The following is a 14,326-nucleotide window of genomic DNA, read 5'->3' on the forward strand; positions in this document are numbered from 1 at the left end:
CGGTGAGAAGAATATGCCAGAGGTTTGGGCGGAGGCCTGAGAGTGGAGGCCCTGACTTGTCACATCACTGTCGCTGACCACCAGCTTGTCATCTTCTCCATTCTTAGACAGTGAACTGTATGCGCGCCGTACACGTATATGTGAAGACAAAGCATTCAGGAGCCTTCTGCGATTTCATCTCCCCGTTTCCACGGCAGTCGGTTTTGTGAAGAGTGGTTATACCTCCAGCCTCAGCCACTATGAAGAAAGGATGCCCGATTGAGGGATGTGTATGGGGCAAGGGAAAGAAACTCAGGTGGGGCAGCTGCCGAGTTGCTTTGTCATTGTCACCATGTCTTGTGTTGCATTTACCTGCTTAAAGAAGTTAACTGTCACAGGAAAAAGAGAAGGATTTGCTTGAGGCAGGGTCTCCCGTGGAGCTCTGGCTGTCCTGGACCTACGTAGACCAACCTGGCTCCAGACTCATAGAGCTGCCTGCCTCCATCCTTAGTGCTGGGATTAAAGGTTAGTGCTGCCTCGCCTGGACAGAGAAAGGCTTTTCATATTTAAAAATCAGAGGCTAAGGGAGATGTTTTAGTTGCTTAAGTGTTGGCCTTGCAAGCTAGCCAGGTGTGCACTTGTCCTAGCACTGAGGGAAGGAGACAGGATTCCTGGAGCTTTTAGCCGAGCTGGTCAGCTCCAGGTTCTGTGAGAGACCCTGAGCTATACAAGAACCTGTCCAAAACCAGGCGTGTGGCACATGCCTTAATCCCAGTACTTGGGAGACAGAGGCAGGTAGGTATCCATGAGTAAAAACGCTAGCTGGGCCTACAGAATGAGACCTTGTTTTTCTCAAAAATTAAAAAAAAAAAAAAAAAAAGGACCCGGGTTCAACTCCAGTCACTATCTTGGTGGCTTGTAATCATCCCTAACTCTAGTTCCTAGGGAACTGACACCTTTCTTCTGACCTGGGGCCCCAGGTACACACAAGACATACATGCAGGCAAAACATTGATACACACGGCAGGTTCTGGGGTCTGCACAGATGCTAAACAGACTTGGGCCGAAGTCAGTGTGGTGTCCCACCTGCTGTGAGAAATCAGGCATCAAATGTCTGTAGACCATCTAGGGTTGTGTTATGGTACACTCTCTTCCCCGCCTCTCTCTGTCTTTGGATTGTTGTTGTTGTTTGAGATGGGGTTTCTCTGTGTAGCCTTGGCTGTCCTGGAACTCACTTTGTAGACCAGGCTGGCCTCGAACTCACAGCGATCTGCCTGCCTCTGCCTCCCGAGTGCTGGGACTAAAGGCGTGCGCCACCATGCCTGGCTCACAAGAAGTTGTCTTCAGCTTTATGATTGGGTTTCCCAGATTGCGGGTGCTTTGGTACATCTCCCATTACAGACTACATATAACGGGCCTTTCTGGGATCAAAGACAATTTCTCCTGTTAATAAAGTCTCTACAAGCTGTACATAAGGGGGAAAAATAGAGCCATGGGAGATCTGCTCCAGCCATGTCATAGTTCTTCCATGTAAATGCTGACTTACTGGACCACATTTAAATTTTATTTATTTATTTATTTATTTTTGGTTTTTTGAGACAGGGTTTCTCTGTGTAGCCTTGGCTGTCCTGGACTCCCTTTGTAGACCAGGCTGACTTCGAACTCACAGCGATCCACCTGCCTCTGCCTCCTGAGTGCTGGGATTAAAGGTGTGCGCCACCACGCCCGGCCACATTTAAATTTTTTAGTGTGTGTGTGTGTGTGTGTGTGTGTGTGTGTGTGTGTGTGCGCGCGCGCACCCGGTTGGCTAATTTCAGGTCGGCAGGCTCGGTGGCTACACCATCTCACCAGCTCAAATGTTGCCTCTTGGAACTGCTTCATGCCCTGGCCCATGAAGGGCTAGGTTCACTCTCCACTGCATTTTCTTCACTTTTATCCTTGCAGACAGCTTTGTTGACTGATTGGCACATTACTATAAGGTCTTCGGCGGCCCACCAGCCGAATTAGGTGGTATTTAGACTGGCTAGTCACAAGTCAAGGCCAGCACTGCTGCGTCTCCCTCTCCGCTGGCCACCACCATTACTGATGCGCCTCCTCATTGGCTCTGCTGGCCACCATGAGGAAGCTGGAAACTGCTTGCCACAGCCTCCTCAGGGACAATTTATGAGCAATGAAATATTAACAAGGATTTCCTCGTGCATTTCACACCCTGAGACAAATATAAATATTGAATGAAACATTTTATATCTTTATCTTTCCCAAATGCCCCTTTGGGATCTTGCTTTCATATAACTCCCCGCTTGCCAGCTATACAATATTGGGGGATGTGTGAAGATGGTGGTAGTTCTAGTCTACCCAGCCTGCCCAGCGCCATGTCTGCCGCCAAGTCCACTGGGAAGGAGTTTACAGACCAGTTGGGAACCTGCCAAGCTTTAGTAACACCTGCCTCACTTTTTACCAGGCAAGACTGTTCATAAAATCCACAAGATCCCTCCAGTTCTGTCTATTTGTCTCCTGGGTTCCCTTCAAGTCGGCTTGAGAGTTTCAACAGTACCCTAGACTGCCTAATAAGAGGTAGCAGTATTTGAGTGGATTCTTCCAACATTAGGGACCAGACCATTCCCCAAAGTGGATAATCATAGAAGTTGACAACTTCAGAGTGCTGGTGGGAACTGTAAAACAAGAACTGGCCAGCATTCGTCCACAGGGCTGCTGTCCAGTCACCCAACAGTGAGTACTTCCCCTAAAGGTGCAGATTGGTTTGTTTGATGTTTTTTGTTGTTTGTTTGGTTTTGGCTTTTCGAGACAGAGCCTCTCTGTGTATCCCTGGCTATCTTGAAATTTATTGTGTAGACCAGGCTGGCCTTGACCTCACATAGATGTTCCTGCCTCTGCCTCCTGGTGCTGAGTGCTGCTGGGCAAGGTGTTGCACATCTTTAGTCCCAGCAGGCCGGAAGAGGATCTCTGAATTCAAGTGCAGACTGGTCTGCCGACTGAGTTTCAGGACAGCCAGGGCTACATAGTAAGACCCTGCCTCAAGCAAACAAACAAAGCAAATGCCACTGGCATTTGTCCTTAGAAGCGGGGTTTCGTTGTGTAGTCAGGCTGGCCTTGAACTCGTGATCTGTCCTCCCACAGATACTCAAGAGCAAGTGCTGGGATTGCCTTAGCTTTTAATAGTTTGGTTGGTTGATGCAGGGTCTCCTGTTCCAGTCTGTCCCTCTGACTTGCCATGTCGCTGGGAATAACCTCGTGCTTTGAGTTGTCCTGCTTTTATTTTCCAAGTGCTAGGATTATGGGTGTGTACCACCTGCCACATCTGGAACTAGTGGTTGAAGTCCAGAGTTTGTGCGGAAGCAAGTGCTCTGTCAACTAAGCTGTATGCCCAGCGCTTCCTTGGGGATGCAGTGTGTGTGTGTGTGTGTGTGTGTGTGTGTGTGTGTACATGCCATTGGGTGTATGTGTGTGTGCATGCCATTGTGCAATAGGAGTTGGTTGTCCCTTGCTGCTTTGTGAGTCCTATGGATCACACTCAGGTTCACACTCAGGTTGTCAGCCCAGGCAGCCTCTAACCGTTTGACCAATCTCTCTGGCCTGTAATTATTTTAGACATACACATTTGTCTTCCTCAGGTTGCTGAGTGGTCTGAAGTTCTTTGTGAGGAAAGAGTTTGTGACCTCTCCTGTCTCCCTGTGGGTGCTGAACCTTAAAGCCTTGGTTTCCCCAGGCGAACAGGTCATTTACGCCCCCCCCAACCCCCAGCCTTAGGGCAACAGAGGGTAGAGCTTGGGCTTTTAACATTTGGTTTTACCTTTATTTTTAACTCCTAGATTGCCGGTGTTCTTGTTCATTTGGCTATGAAGCTAGTTATTTATAAACACATATCTAAGTGAGTCAGCACAGCATATATCTGAAGGTCTCGCTACTCAGGAGTCTGAGGTAGGGGTATTCCTTGAACTCGGGCTTTTGGTTGGGTGGGTGGGTGGGTGGGTGGGTGGGTTTTGGCTTTTTGAGACAAGGTCTCTCTATGTAGCCCTGGCTATCCTAGAACTCACTCTGTAAACCAGACTGGCCTCGAACTCACAGAGATCCTTCTGCCTCTACCCCTGCCTTCCCACGTGCTGGGATTAAGAGCAACCATGTCTGTCAACTTCGGGAGTTTGATGGAACCAGTCTAGCAACCAAGTGAGACCCTATCTCAAAATCGTAATTTAATTTGATTTATATGTGTGTTTGAGTATATGCCTACAGGAATGTACGGGTGCCCTCAGAGGTCAGAGGATGGTGTCAGATCCTTTGGAATTGGAGTATGGACATTTGTGGCTCAACAGTTAGGATCACTTACTGCTCAGTCATTGTCGTAGCTCTTTGCTTTTTGCTAGGGATGTAACTTTGCCTAGTCAGGCCAGGGGTTGGGTGCAGTGGTGGCGTACGCCTTTAATCCCAGCACTCGGAGGCAGAGTCAGTCAGATCTCTCTGAGTTCAAGGCCAGCCTGCTCTACAAAGCAAGTCCACAACAGCTAAGCCCAGGCTGTTACATAGCGAAACCTGTTATACAGAAAAATGATTTTAGGTGTTTTGAGACAGAGTTTCTCCATGTAGCCTTGACTGTCCTGGAACTCACTCTGTAGACCAGGCCAGCCTGCATGCTAGGCAAAGAGCTCTACCACCAAGCCATAGTCTCCCATCCACCACCATCCCCTTCCTTTTTTTGAGGGGGCGGGGCTGTTGTTTTGTTTTTTAAATCTGGTGCTTTCAGACATTTGTAGTAAGGGGATTACAGGCATGAGCCACCAAGTCCTGCTGAATAGTTCATCTCTTGGATGACAGTTCTGGAAATGAAGGATGCATATCAAGCATCTCCTACACAGGAGACATGTGTAGGAGAGGAGTCACCTGCCCTCATGCCACAGCAGGTGCCCAGCATTCGGAAGTCATGGCCTTGTCCAGGATGGTTAGCACCTGTCATCCAGCCTTTGCACCTGACAGTTGGCAGCTTGCTGCAGTAGTCCATCTACGTTACTATAATGAAATACCTGAGGCTTGATAACTTAGCAAAGTTACCAAGTGGGTTAAAAGGCATAATGCTGCTGGGGTGGTTAAAAGGCTTGCTGAGAGGCCTGTTTGCTACATAGCATCATAGTGCCAGACATTTGTTTGAGAGGGAGAGATCAAGTGGTGAGTCAGAGAGACAGAGTAAGGGGGAGGGACCAAATTTGCTCTTTTTGTTCCAGCTCTCTGTGAGAGAACCAACTGAAGGCTCCTTGTTAAAGGATCAAGCCTCAGTGTGACAGTGCTGGCTGATAGAAGGAATGGGATCCTTTAGGGGGTGTGGCATGGGACTCTAAGGCTTCCTTCCATTGTTTCACAGCCTCCCTCCTGCTGTGATGAGCTGTGGCTCCCCATACCCCCCCCCCTTACATACAAAGGCTGAAATCTGAGCCTGAGCCCAAATAACTTTTTTTTTTTTTAATTTCTTATAATGTGATCTCCTCAGGCACTTTCTCCGGGAGTGAAAAGAGATGAATACCCAGAATCTGAGGGAAAGCTTCTAGTGACCTGTGTTTTAGGAAGACTGTGGGTGGACCCTCAGGACTGCTGCTCAATGTGTAATGTCACTTGCCACCAGGCTGGGTAAAATCTGAGTTCAATCTCTGGCACCCACCAGTAAGAGAGAAGAGACTCTATGCACCTACCAAAGCACACATGATACATACACACACACACACACACACACACACACACACACACACACACACATACACATACAAACATTATATAAAAGCTTGAGTGAGAGAGACGGGGTAAAATGCCTCCTGTTTATGCAGGCAAGAGCTGGACAGACAAACTCATCCATTCCTTTTTTTTTTTGGGGGGGGGGGGTTTCGAGGTTTTCCTGTGTAGCCTTGGCTGTCCTGGACTCTTTTTGTAGACCAGACTGGCCTCGAACTCACATCGATCTACTTGCCTCTGCCTCCAAAGTGCGGGATTAAAGGCATGCGCCACTACGCCTGGCTGACCTGCCATGGTAGATTCATTTGTGGATCCATTGTGAAGATCAGGATTTAAGTTCCCTCATGTCTCCACCTGTTGGCTAATGTCAAATTCCTGCTCCCACCTAATGCCCTTAGGAGAAACAGGAGGACAGTCACTATAAGGCTGGCCTTAGAGACATTGGGGTAAGGGAGGGATGGGCAGTGATGGCCTGAAGGACTGGCTTCCACAAGGATGGTTTTGGAGAGAGCACACCCTGGTCTCCCCTTAGGCCTTAATACAGCTGAGGTGCTAAAACAGCAGGGAAAAGGAGGAAGCAAAGCCACCCATGGCGTGTGAGTGGGCAGGGAGAGACTTCAGCTTCGCCCCTGTTCTGGAGCTGGGAAACTGGAGGCCTGCTGACTCCCCATTGGTTTCACCCAACTTCTGTCAGTCACAGAGGGGCAGGCTTTGACCTTTACCCTCCAGTGCCTGTGAGCAGGTGCCTGCTACCTTCTGCGGCTTAGACTCCCGAAGCTACAGGATCCCTTCCATGCTGGGTGCAACCCTAATGCTACCTCTTAGTTGTCTCCTTTACGTTTTGGAAGGTTTTTTTTGTTTGGTTTGGTTCTGGTATTGGGGATTGAACCCAGGACCTGAACATGCTGGGAAAGCACCCAGCCACTGGATATTCCCTGCCTTTTTTCTTTTCCTTTGAGACAGGGTTTCTCTGTGTAGCCTTGGCTGTCCTGGACTTATTTGTAGACCAGGCTGGCCTCGAACTTGGTGATCTGCGCGCCTCTGGCTTCCAAGTGCTGGGATTAAAGACGTATGCCACTGCCTCCTGGCCAGCCATTTGTATTGAGTTAAGAGTCTTGATAAGTTTTGCAGGCCTGCCTTGAACTTGCTTTGTAGTCAAGGCACATCTTGAGCTTGGTAAAGAGTTAGGTGTGTGGGTGGGTGAGTGTGAGTGTGTACTGTGTGTGTGTTGAGTGTGTACTCTGTGTGTGGTGTGAGTGCATGTTCTTGTGAAATCTAGAGGAGACCATCAGATCTCTGGGAGCTAGAATTACAGGGTGCTGTTAGTGGCCCAAAATGGATGCCAGGAACCAAATTAGTTCCTCCGCAAGAGCAGTACCTGCTGATTACTGAGCCATATTTTCAGCCCTGGTCCGAAATGTTGATCCTCCTGCCTCGGTCTCTTGAGTAGATGAAATTACAGGTCTGTACCACCAAGTCCTACTCTGTTAAATAAGATATTATAAGACAGAGCCTCATTCAGACAGAGGCTGGCCTCAAATTCAGGATGTAGCCAGGATGACCTTCAACCTCCCCTGACCTCTGGTCTCTATTTCCCAGGGGTGGGGTCATCACAGTCGAATGCCACCATGCTTAGCCTCCTTTCCGTTTATATCAGTATTTTTTCATTTACATATCTTTGCAGTGCCGGGGATTAAACCTACGACATTATACATGCTTGCCAACTGCCCTGCTACTGAGCATCCCCCTTAAACCTCTATTTGTCTTCCTGAAAGTGCGGGCTACTCCACTACAGCTGCTCTTCAGGCACATCTGATAGGAGGTGACACAACACTGGTTTGCTAATAATCTATAGGACAATTTAATGTCTTTGCAGATCTGACTTCTGAATAGTAGATAATTGGATGGTTTAGGAACGCACGGTAGGCATCTTTTCCATGAAGGCATTGCTGCTCCTCCAGAAGACCTGGCTGTGACTGTCAGGAAGCAGTCTAGCTTTTCACTACAGGCCTTCCCCCACCGGTGCCTGGGCTCCTCCCTAATCCAGAATGTTCCAAATACCCTCTGCCTATTCCTGCTCTCCCCTTCAGGGCTGTTTTTGTACAACAGAGAAGCAAACTCCTATAAAACAATGGGGATGTTGGGGAGACAGAGACCAGAATTGGGAGGGGGGGGATCCATCCTAACACTCCCCCAGGGCCTGGAGTCCTCATTTCCCTAGGACTCTTGTTGTAAGGATGGAGGTGCCCCTTTCCTCAGTGCTGCCCACGTAGTCCAGGATTAAGGCTCGGCTGGCAATGCCACCGGGAGACACGGGTCTCGATCCTCCGGCATCTGTGCTGGCTTCCCACACATGCTCAACAAGTACAGTGGGTGTTCCTGCTGGGGCCCTGAGCTACAAGAACTGGGCTGGAATCCTGGGAGACACCTTGCTGGGCACTCTCCCCGTACAGGTGCAGGCTGTTGCGGGCAATTAACTCCTTCGCCATGAGGACAAAGACTTCATCGATGTTTCTGGATTCTTTGGCAGATGTCTCCAAGACAGCCAGGAGGCCATACTTCTCTGCCAGTGTGCAGGCATCCTCAAACAGGACGTGGCGCTTCTCCCACAAGTCTGATTTGTTTCCTGCAGGTGAAAGATGTGCAAATGTGACATAACAGAGTTACAGAGCCTGTTTTCTCCACCCCCCCCTTCCTTCTGTCTTTTGTACTTTTATTTAGTTATATTTTTGGTTTTTTGTTTGTTTGTTTGTTTGTTTTTGAGACAGGATTTCTCTGTGTAGCCTTGGCTGTCTTGGACTTGCTTTGTAGACCAGGCTGACCTTGAACTCACAGACATCTGCCTGTCTCTGCCTCCCTGAGTGCTAGGATTATAGGCGTTGCTTGTTGCACTCTCTTACTCATGCTAGCCTTGAACTCTCCACTTTCCTGCCTCATCATCCAGAGACCAGGAAATACGTGACTGCACTCTCAAGACTTTTAGGATCTCATGGTCCACTACTTAGGAAAGCTTACTGAGCATTCGCAGAGTTGGGTCAAGAAACACCCTACCGATCAGCATGATGACCAAGTTAGCTGCTCCATATTTTTCTATCTCGTGAATCCAGTGAGGGACAGACTCGAACGTGGACCGTCGTGTGAGGTCATAGGCGATGATGGCTGCATGGGCACTTCGGTAGTAGCTTTGGGTGATGGTACGGAAGCGCTCCTGGCCCGCAGTGTCCCACACCTGCATCTACAGGGCAGAAGAGGTGACAGGGCTTCTAGCAAGATGGACATTCCTCCATTTAAGTAATCTTACAAATAGTTTCCTGTGGGCTGACAAGATGTCTCAGTGGGTAAAGGCTGCCAAGCCTGATGATCCCAGTTCAATCCCTGGGACCCATATGGTGAAGGGAAAGAGCCATCTCTGGCAGGTTGTCCTTTTATATACACACCATGGCAGGCGTGCTAGCACTGCCACAGGCACACACAGCAAATACATAATATAATATACTTTGTAAAAGAACAAACAAGGGAGCTGGATGTGGTGGCGCATGCCTTTAATCCCAGCACTTGGGAGGCAGAGACAGATGGATCTCTGTGAGTTTGAGGCCAGCCTGGTCTACAAAGCGAGTCCAGGACAACCAAGGCTACACAGAGAAACCCTGTCTCAGGAAAAACAAACAAGGGCTGGAGAGATGGCTCAGAGGTTAAGAGCACTGGCTGCTTGTCCAAAGATCCTGAGTTCAATTCCCTGCAACTGCATGGTTGCTCACAACCATCTATAATGAGATCTGATGCCCTCTTCTGGTGTTCAGGAGTATATACAGGCAAAAACACTGTATACACGATAAATAAATAAATCATTAAAAAAAAGAACAGTCAGGTATGGTAGTGCGCACCTTTAATCCCAGCACTCCGGAGGCAGAGGCAGGTGGATCTCTGTGAGTTCGAGGCCAGCCTGGTGGTCTACACGATGAGTCCAGGACAGCCAAGGCTACACAGAGAAACCCCATCTCCAAAAGACCAAAAAAAAACCCAAAACCAAAACAAAACAAAACAAAAAAGACCCTTAGCTCTTCTTATAGCAAAAATTTCCAGTTTGTCATTCCTTTTTTGGTCTGTGGTAATTATGACCATTAGGTAGATTAGCAGTGTCTTCTTTAAGGCTCCTGTGTTTATTTAAAATGGGGACTCTGGCTAACTGAAAAAAACAAAAGGTGCTACCCCTGGTGCCCCTCTCACCTTCACTTTCTTGCCGTCTATCTCAAGGGAGCGCACTGTGAAGTCCACCCCAATGGTGTTTTGCTGTGACTCACTGTAGACGCCAGATTTGAAGTGTTGTACCACACACGTCTTCCCCACGTTGGAATCCCCGATGAGGATGACCTTGAACAAATAGTCCACGTTCTCATCTGCTAGTCTGGCTGAGCTGGAGAACTGCATGGCTCTGGCTTCCTAGAACAGACCCAGGGAGGAAAGACGGCATCCAGTTTTTCTCTAGTGAGCACCTACCAGGCTCCAGGACATAGGATCCAATAGAAGACAAGCTGGGGTAGTCATGGCTTCCACAGGGCAAACATTCTTACAGATGCCCTCGGTATGTGTGGACGCAGCTTTGGGAAAGCCCTCATGCCGATAAGGCCATTCTTTGATGAGAGAACTGAGGAAATCTCAGTCCTGAACATGAGGTATTCAAAGAGCAGGGTCGTGGCAGTATGCTAGAGTAAGTCCCCAGCTAGGCATTGGTCAGGTGGAGGAAGACGTGCCCCAGCCACTAGAAGACTGGATGCCCAGTCAACCCATGACAACTGACAAGGTTTGCCCGGGAAGGCATCTTTTTTTTTTTTTTTTTTTCTTTTTGGATTTTCGAGACAGGGTTTCTCTGTGTGGCCTTGGCTGTCCTGGACTCACTTTGTAGACCAGGCTGGCCTCGAACTCACAGAGATCCGCCTGCCTCTGCCTCCGGGAAGGCATCTTAAGAAAGATTCATATGTCTATGAGTACAATGCCCAAAGAGGCTAGAAGGATCGGGTACCCTGGGACTGGAGTGACAGGCTGTGAAGAGTTTAAAGTGGAGGTGGGCGATGGTGGCGCACACCTTTAATCCCAGCACTTGGAGGCAGAGGCAGGCGGATCTCTGTGAGTTTGAGGCCAGCGTGGTCTACAAAAGAGAGTCCAGGACAGCCAAGGCTACACAGAGAAACCCTGTCTCAACCCCCAACGCCCCGCCCCCCCAAAAAAAAGCTTTAAGTGGATGTTGGAAATTGAACTCAGGTACTTTTAGCTTCAGAACCATTTCGTGTGTGTGTGTGTGTGTGTATGTGTGTGTATGTGTGTGTTTTAAGATTTATTTATTATGTATACAGTGTTCTGCCTGCATGTATACCTGCAGGCCAGAAGAGGGCATCAGATCACATTACAGATGGTTGTTGGGAATTGAACTCAGGACGACAGGAGAGCAGGCGACACTCTTAACCACTGAGCCATCTCTCCAGCCCCCATGTGGGCTTTTTATTCTGAATAGCACTTCATTTTTATCAACCAGTGAATTAAAATTTTGAGGATATTCAAATTTAAAACTATAGTTAGAATGACATGGCAGGGGGTTGGAGAGATGGCTCGATGGTTAAGAGCACTGTCTCCTCCTCCAAAGGACCCAGGTTCAATTCCCAGCACCCATACGGCAGCTCACAACTGCCTGCAATTCCAGTTCCAAGGAATCTGACACCCCCCCCGCCCCGCACCATTGCACATAAAATAAAATGAAATAAATTATAAGACAAACAAATAAAAAGAATGATATGGCAGGACAAAGTGTGGTGACACACACTTTTAATCTCAGCACTCAAGAAGCAGATCTCTGTGAGTTCAAGGCTAGCCTTGCCTACCTAGCAAACTCCAGGATAGCTAAGGCTATAGAGTGAAACTTAGGGGTGGGAGTGATGACTCAGTAGTTAAGAGCATTAACTGCTCTTTCAGAAGACATAGGTTTGGTTCCTAGTACCCACATGTCAGCTCACAACTATCTGTAACCCCAGTTCTAGGGAATCCAATGCTGTGTTCTGGCCTCTCTGGGTACTGCACGCACACAGAGCGCAGACATATATGCAGACAAAACACCCATATACACAAGATAAAAATAAATACATTAAGAAAGCATTCATTTTTATTTTATGTGTGTTTACATAAAAAAAAAATTAAGAAGCCAAACAGTGGCTCGTGGTGCTAACCCTATCTCTGGAGAGGTGACTACACAAGGACCCCTGGGGTTCATCGGTCAGCGAGCCCAGCCCCCAGTGAACTCCAGGCAAATGATAGATAGGTCCCTGTTCAAAAACCAAGGTGGATGGCAGCCGATCCTCACACTCGAAGTTGACCCCTGGCTGCGACATGAGGTGTGCATACACGAACACACACATAAATAAAAATCAAAACAACAACAGATACACACGCAGGGTTCCCAGGTGAACCCGAGGAGATCTGAGAGATGGCAGTCACCTGAAACTACATCCACTTGTGGCATCTCTGTTTCAGTTTTCACCTGTGCCTAACTAGCTTCCATCTCAAGGAACTCCGTTTTCTCTTGGATACAGTTGTGCCCAGGGGCAGCACTACTCCCAGTCTCAGTGCTCCCCTTGCTCTGTAACAACGGGTTGGTTTCTTAGTCCTCACGACAACTGGGCAGGTATTTAAAGCAGCCAATATCAAAGGAGACCAAAACACCCCCTATGATGATTGAATTTGAGGTTCAGTAAGCTTCTCCTGCTTGTGACACCCTCATTCCCCCCACTGACTTACTCTTTGGTTTTCTCTGATGACATAGAAAAGCCCCTGCCTGTATTGACAGACAAATAAAAATGCACACAAGCATCCAGTCTGCAGATAGAAACCAAGGGCTTTAAAGAGGCAAGGAATGGTCTAGTAACCCTGTTTGGATGCCCCTGAAATCACATGGCAAGTGATCCAGCAGACAAGAGACACAGTCAAACCACTTTTTCCCCCCCCTTCCACGTCTTTTCAACTGAAGAAAGCCATTCTACTTCCGGTATCTTATCACTGTAACTTGAGCTGAAACCATGTTTCAAAGTCCCTATTCTCATTCCCCTCAAAGTCCCTGGGGCTCCACACAAAAAGTCCCCTTAAAGCTCGCATATAAGCCCTGCCAGGAGAAAGCGGCAGCGTCCTCCCAGACAACACCATCCCACATCCCCCACCCCCGCAGGTTCACCTGTTGCTCACCTGTCCCTCCCTCACCTCGCTGGCGGGCAGGCAGTGTTTGCTTTTTCTCCTGGTTTCCTCTGCAGCCCTCAGTGCCCTTCTTCCTCCTGCCTTGCTGCGCGGTGGGAACTGTAGTTCCGGCCCCCGGGCGTCAGGTTCGGTGGCCCGAGAAAGTGAAAGGAAAACAAGACCTCCTACCTGCAAGGAGCCTGAAGCCCCAGGTGAGCTGCTGGCTGGGACAGGGCACAGCACACACGACGAGCTTTCCTGCCGGAATTCATCGGACCAGGAGAAAGCCCAGGGAGGACCGACCTTTCACTCAACTGACAACTGTTTGGCTCTGCATCCTTCATCCTACATCTTGCCTGATAAGCTTGTTTGGCTGGCCTGAGAGGCTGTTAACTGAGACGACATCCACCCAAAGAAGCATACTGATCTGGGTCTTGAGTGACTTGTTTTGAGAAGTCACTGAAGGAAAGGGGTGCTGAAGCAACTTTTTAAAAGTAAAACAAGCCAACAAGCCGGGCTGGGCCGTGGCCTTTAATCCCAGCACTTGGGAGGCAGAGGCAGGCAGATTGCTGTGAGTTCAAGGCCAGCCTGGTCTACAGAGCAAGTCTAGGACAGCCAAGGCCACACAGAGAAACCCTGTCTCGAAAAACCCAACCAACCAACCAACCAACCAACCAACCAACCAAACTAGATTTTCAATCCGGAGAGGTGGCTCAGTGGATAAAAAACATTTGTTGCTCTTCCAGAGGACTTGAGTTCAATTCCCGGCATTTCTGAAAGAAGAGACAATTGTTCCTCCTTCAAGAGCATTGTGTCTGTGATGCTTTCGAATAACCTTTACGTTGTGACTCACCTTACCCCAGATCCCACCCACCATGACTTTCAGGACTATCTCTCTTAAGCAAGGTAACTCAAAAGCGTGTTAGTTTCTCACGCTACCTAGAGTGAGAAAAAACAAAGGCCACTGTCAGATGCTGCTGCTGGCTTTGAGAGCCACTGCCACTTGTGTAACTTGGAAACTAGATATAGGTCAAGATCCACCACAAATGTGTGGGCTGGGGCAGGAAATAAAGACCTGCAGTGGCAGTGACGGAGCTGTAAGTGTTTCCTTCCTTCTTTTTGGTAATGATTACTGTTTAAAAAAAAAAAGCAACAAAAAACAGTTGACTCAGACCCAGCCCATATTACACACTGTGAGAGCACTAGAGGTGAGACTCAAGTGTTAAAACAGCCAAATAGCCTGCTGGATGCCTTTCTTCTCTGTCTTTCTCTCTCTCTCTCTCTCTCTCTCTCTCTCTCTCTCTCTCTCTCTGTCTCTTTCTGTCTGTCTGTCTGTCTGTCTGTCTGTCTCTCTCTGTGTGTGTGTGTGTGTGTGTGTGTGTGTGTGTGTGTGTGCGCGCCA

General features: G+C 48.5%; 1 protein-coding gene across 2 annotated transcripts; it reads right to left on the reverse strand.

Annotated features, from left to right (window-relative positions):
• Nucleotides 1-7,192: 7,192 nt before the first annotated feature.
• RAB19 (RAB19, member RAS oncogene family) lies at nt 7,193-13,206 on the reverse strand. 2 transcript variants are annotated; one of them, XM_084786343.1, is made up of 4 exons: nt 12,937-13,206; nt 9,940-10,152; nt 8,764-8,947; nt 7,193-8,338 (listed from the first exon to the last, which is right to left on the reverse strand). In XM_084786343.1, exons 2-4 carry the CDS (start codon nt 10,138-10,140, stop codon nt 8,070-8,072), a joined length of 654 nt encoding a protein of 217 aa, XP_084642469.1. In that variant the 5' UTR covers nt 10,141-10,152; nt 12,937-13,206; the 3' UTR covers nt 7,193-8,069. The 2 variants fall into 2 exon arrangements, with proteins under 2 accessions (XP_084642469.1, XP_084642468.1); XM_084786342.1 differs by having other exon boundaries at nt 12,952-13,035.
• Nucleotides 13,207-14,326: the final 1,120 nt, after the last annotated feature.

This window comes from Acomys minous (assembly GCF_964271855.1).
Source record: "Acomys minous genome assembly, chromosome: 6".
Classification (NCBI taxonomy): Eukaryota; Metazoa; Chordata; class Mammalia; order Rodentia; family Muridae; genus Acomys; species Acomys minous.

Coding starts and splice junctions, on each gene's coding strand:
- RAB19 (XM_084786343.1), bottom strand. CDS start 10,140: ATGCAGTTCTCCAGCTCAGCCAGACTAGCAGATGAGAACGTGGACTAT. Junction 8,948..9,939: donor TAGACGGCAAGAAAGTGAAG/GTGAGAGGGGCA, acceptor TCTGCCCTGTAG/ATGCAGGTGTGGGACACTGC. Junction 8,339..8,763: donor CTTGGTCATCATGCTGATCG/GTAGGGTGTTTC, acceptor TTTCACCTGCAG/GAAACAAATCAGACTTGTGG.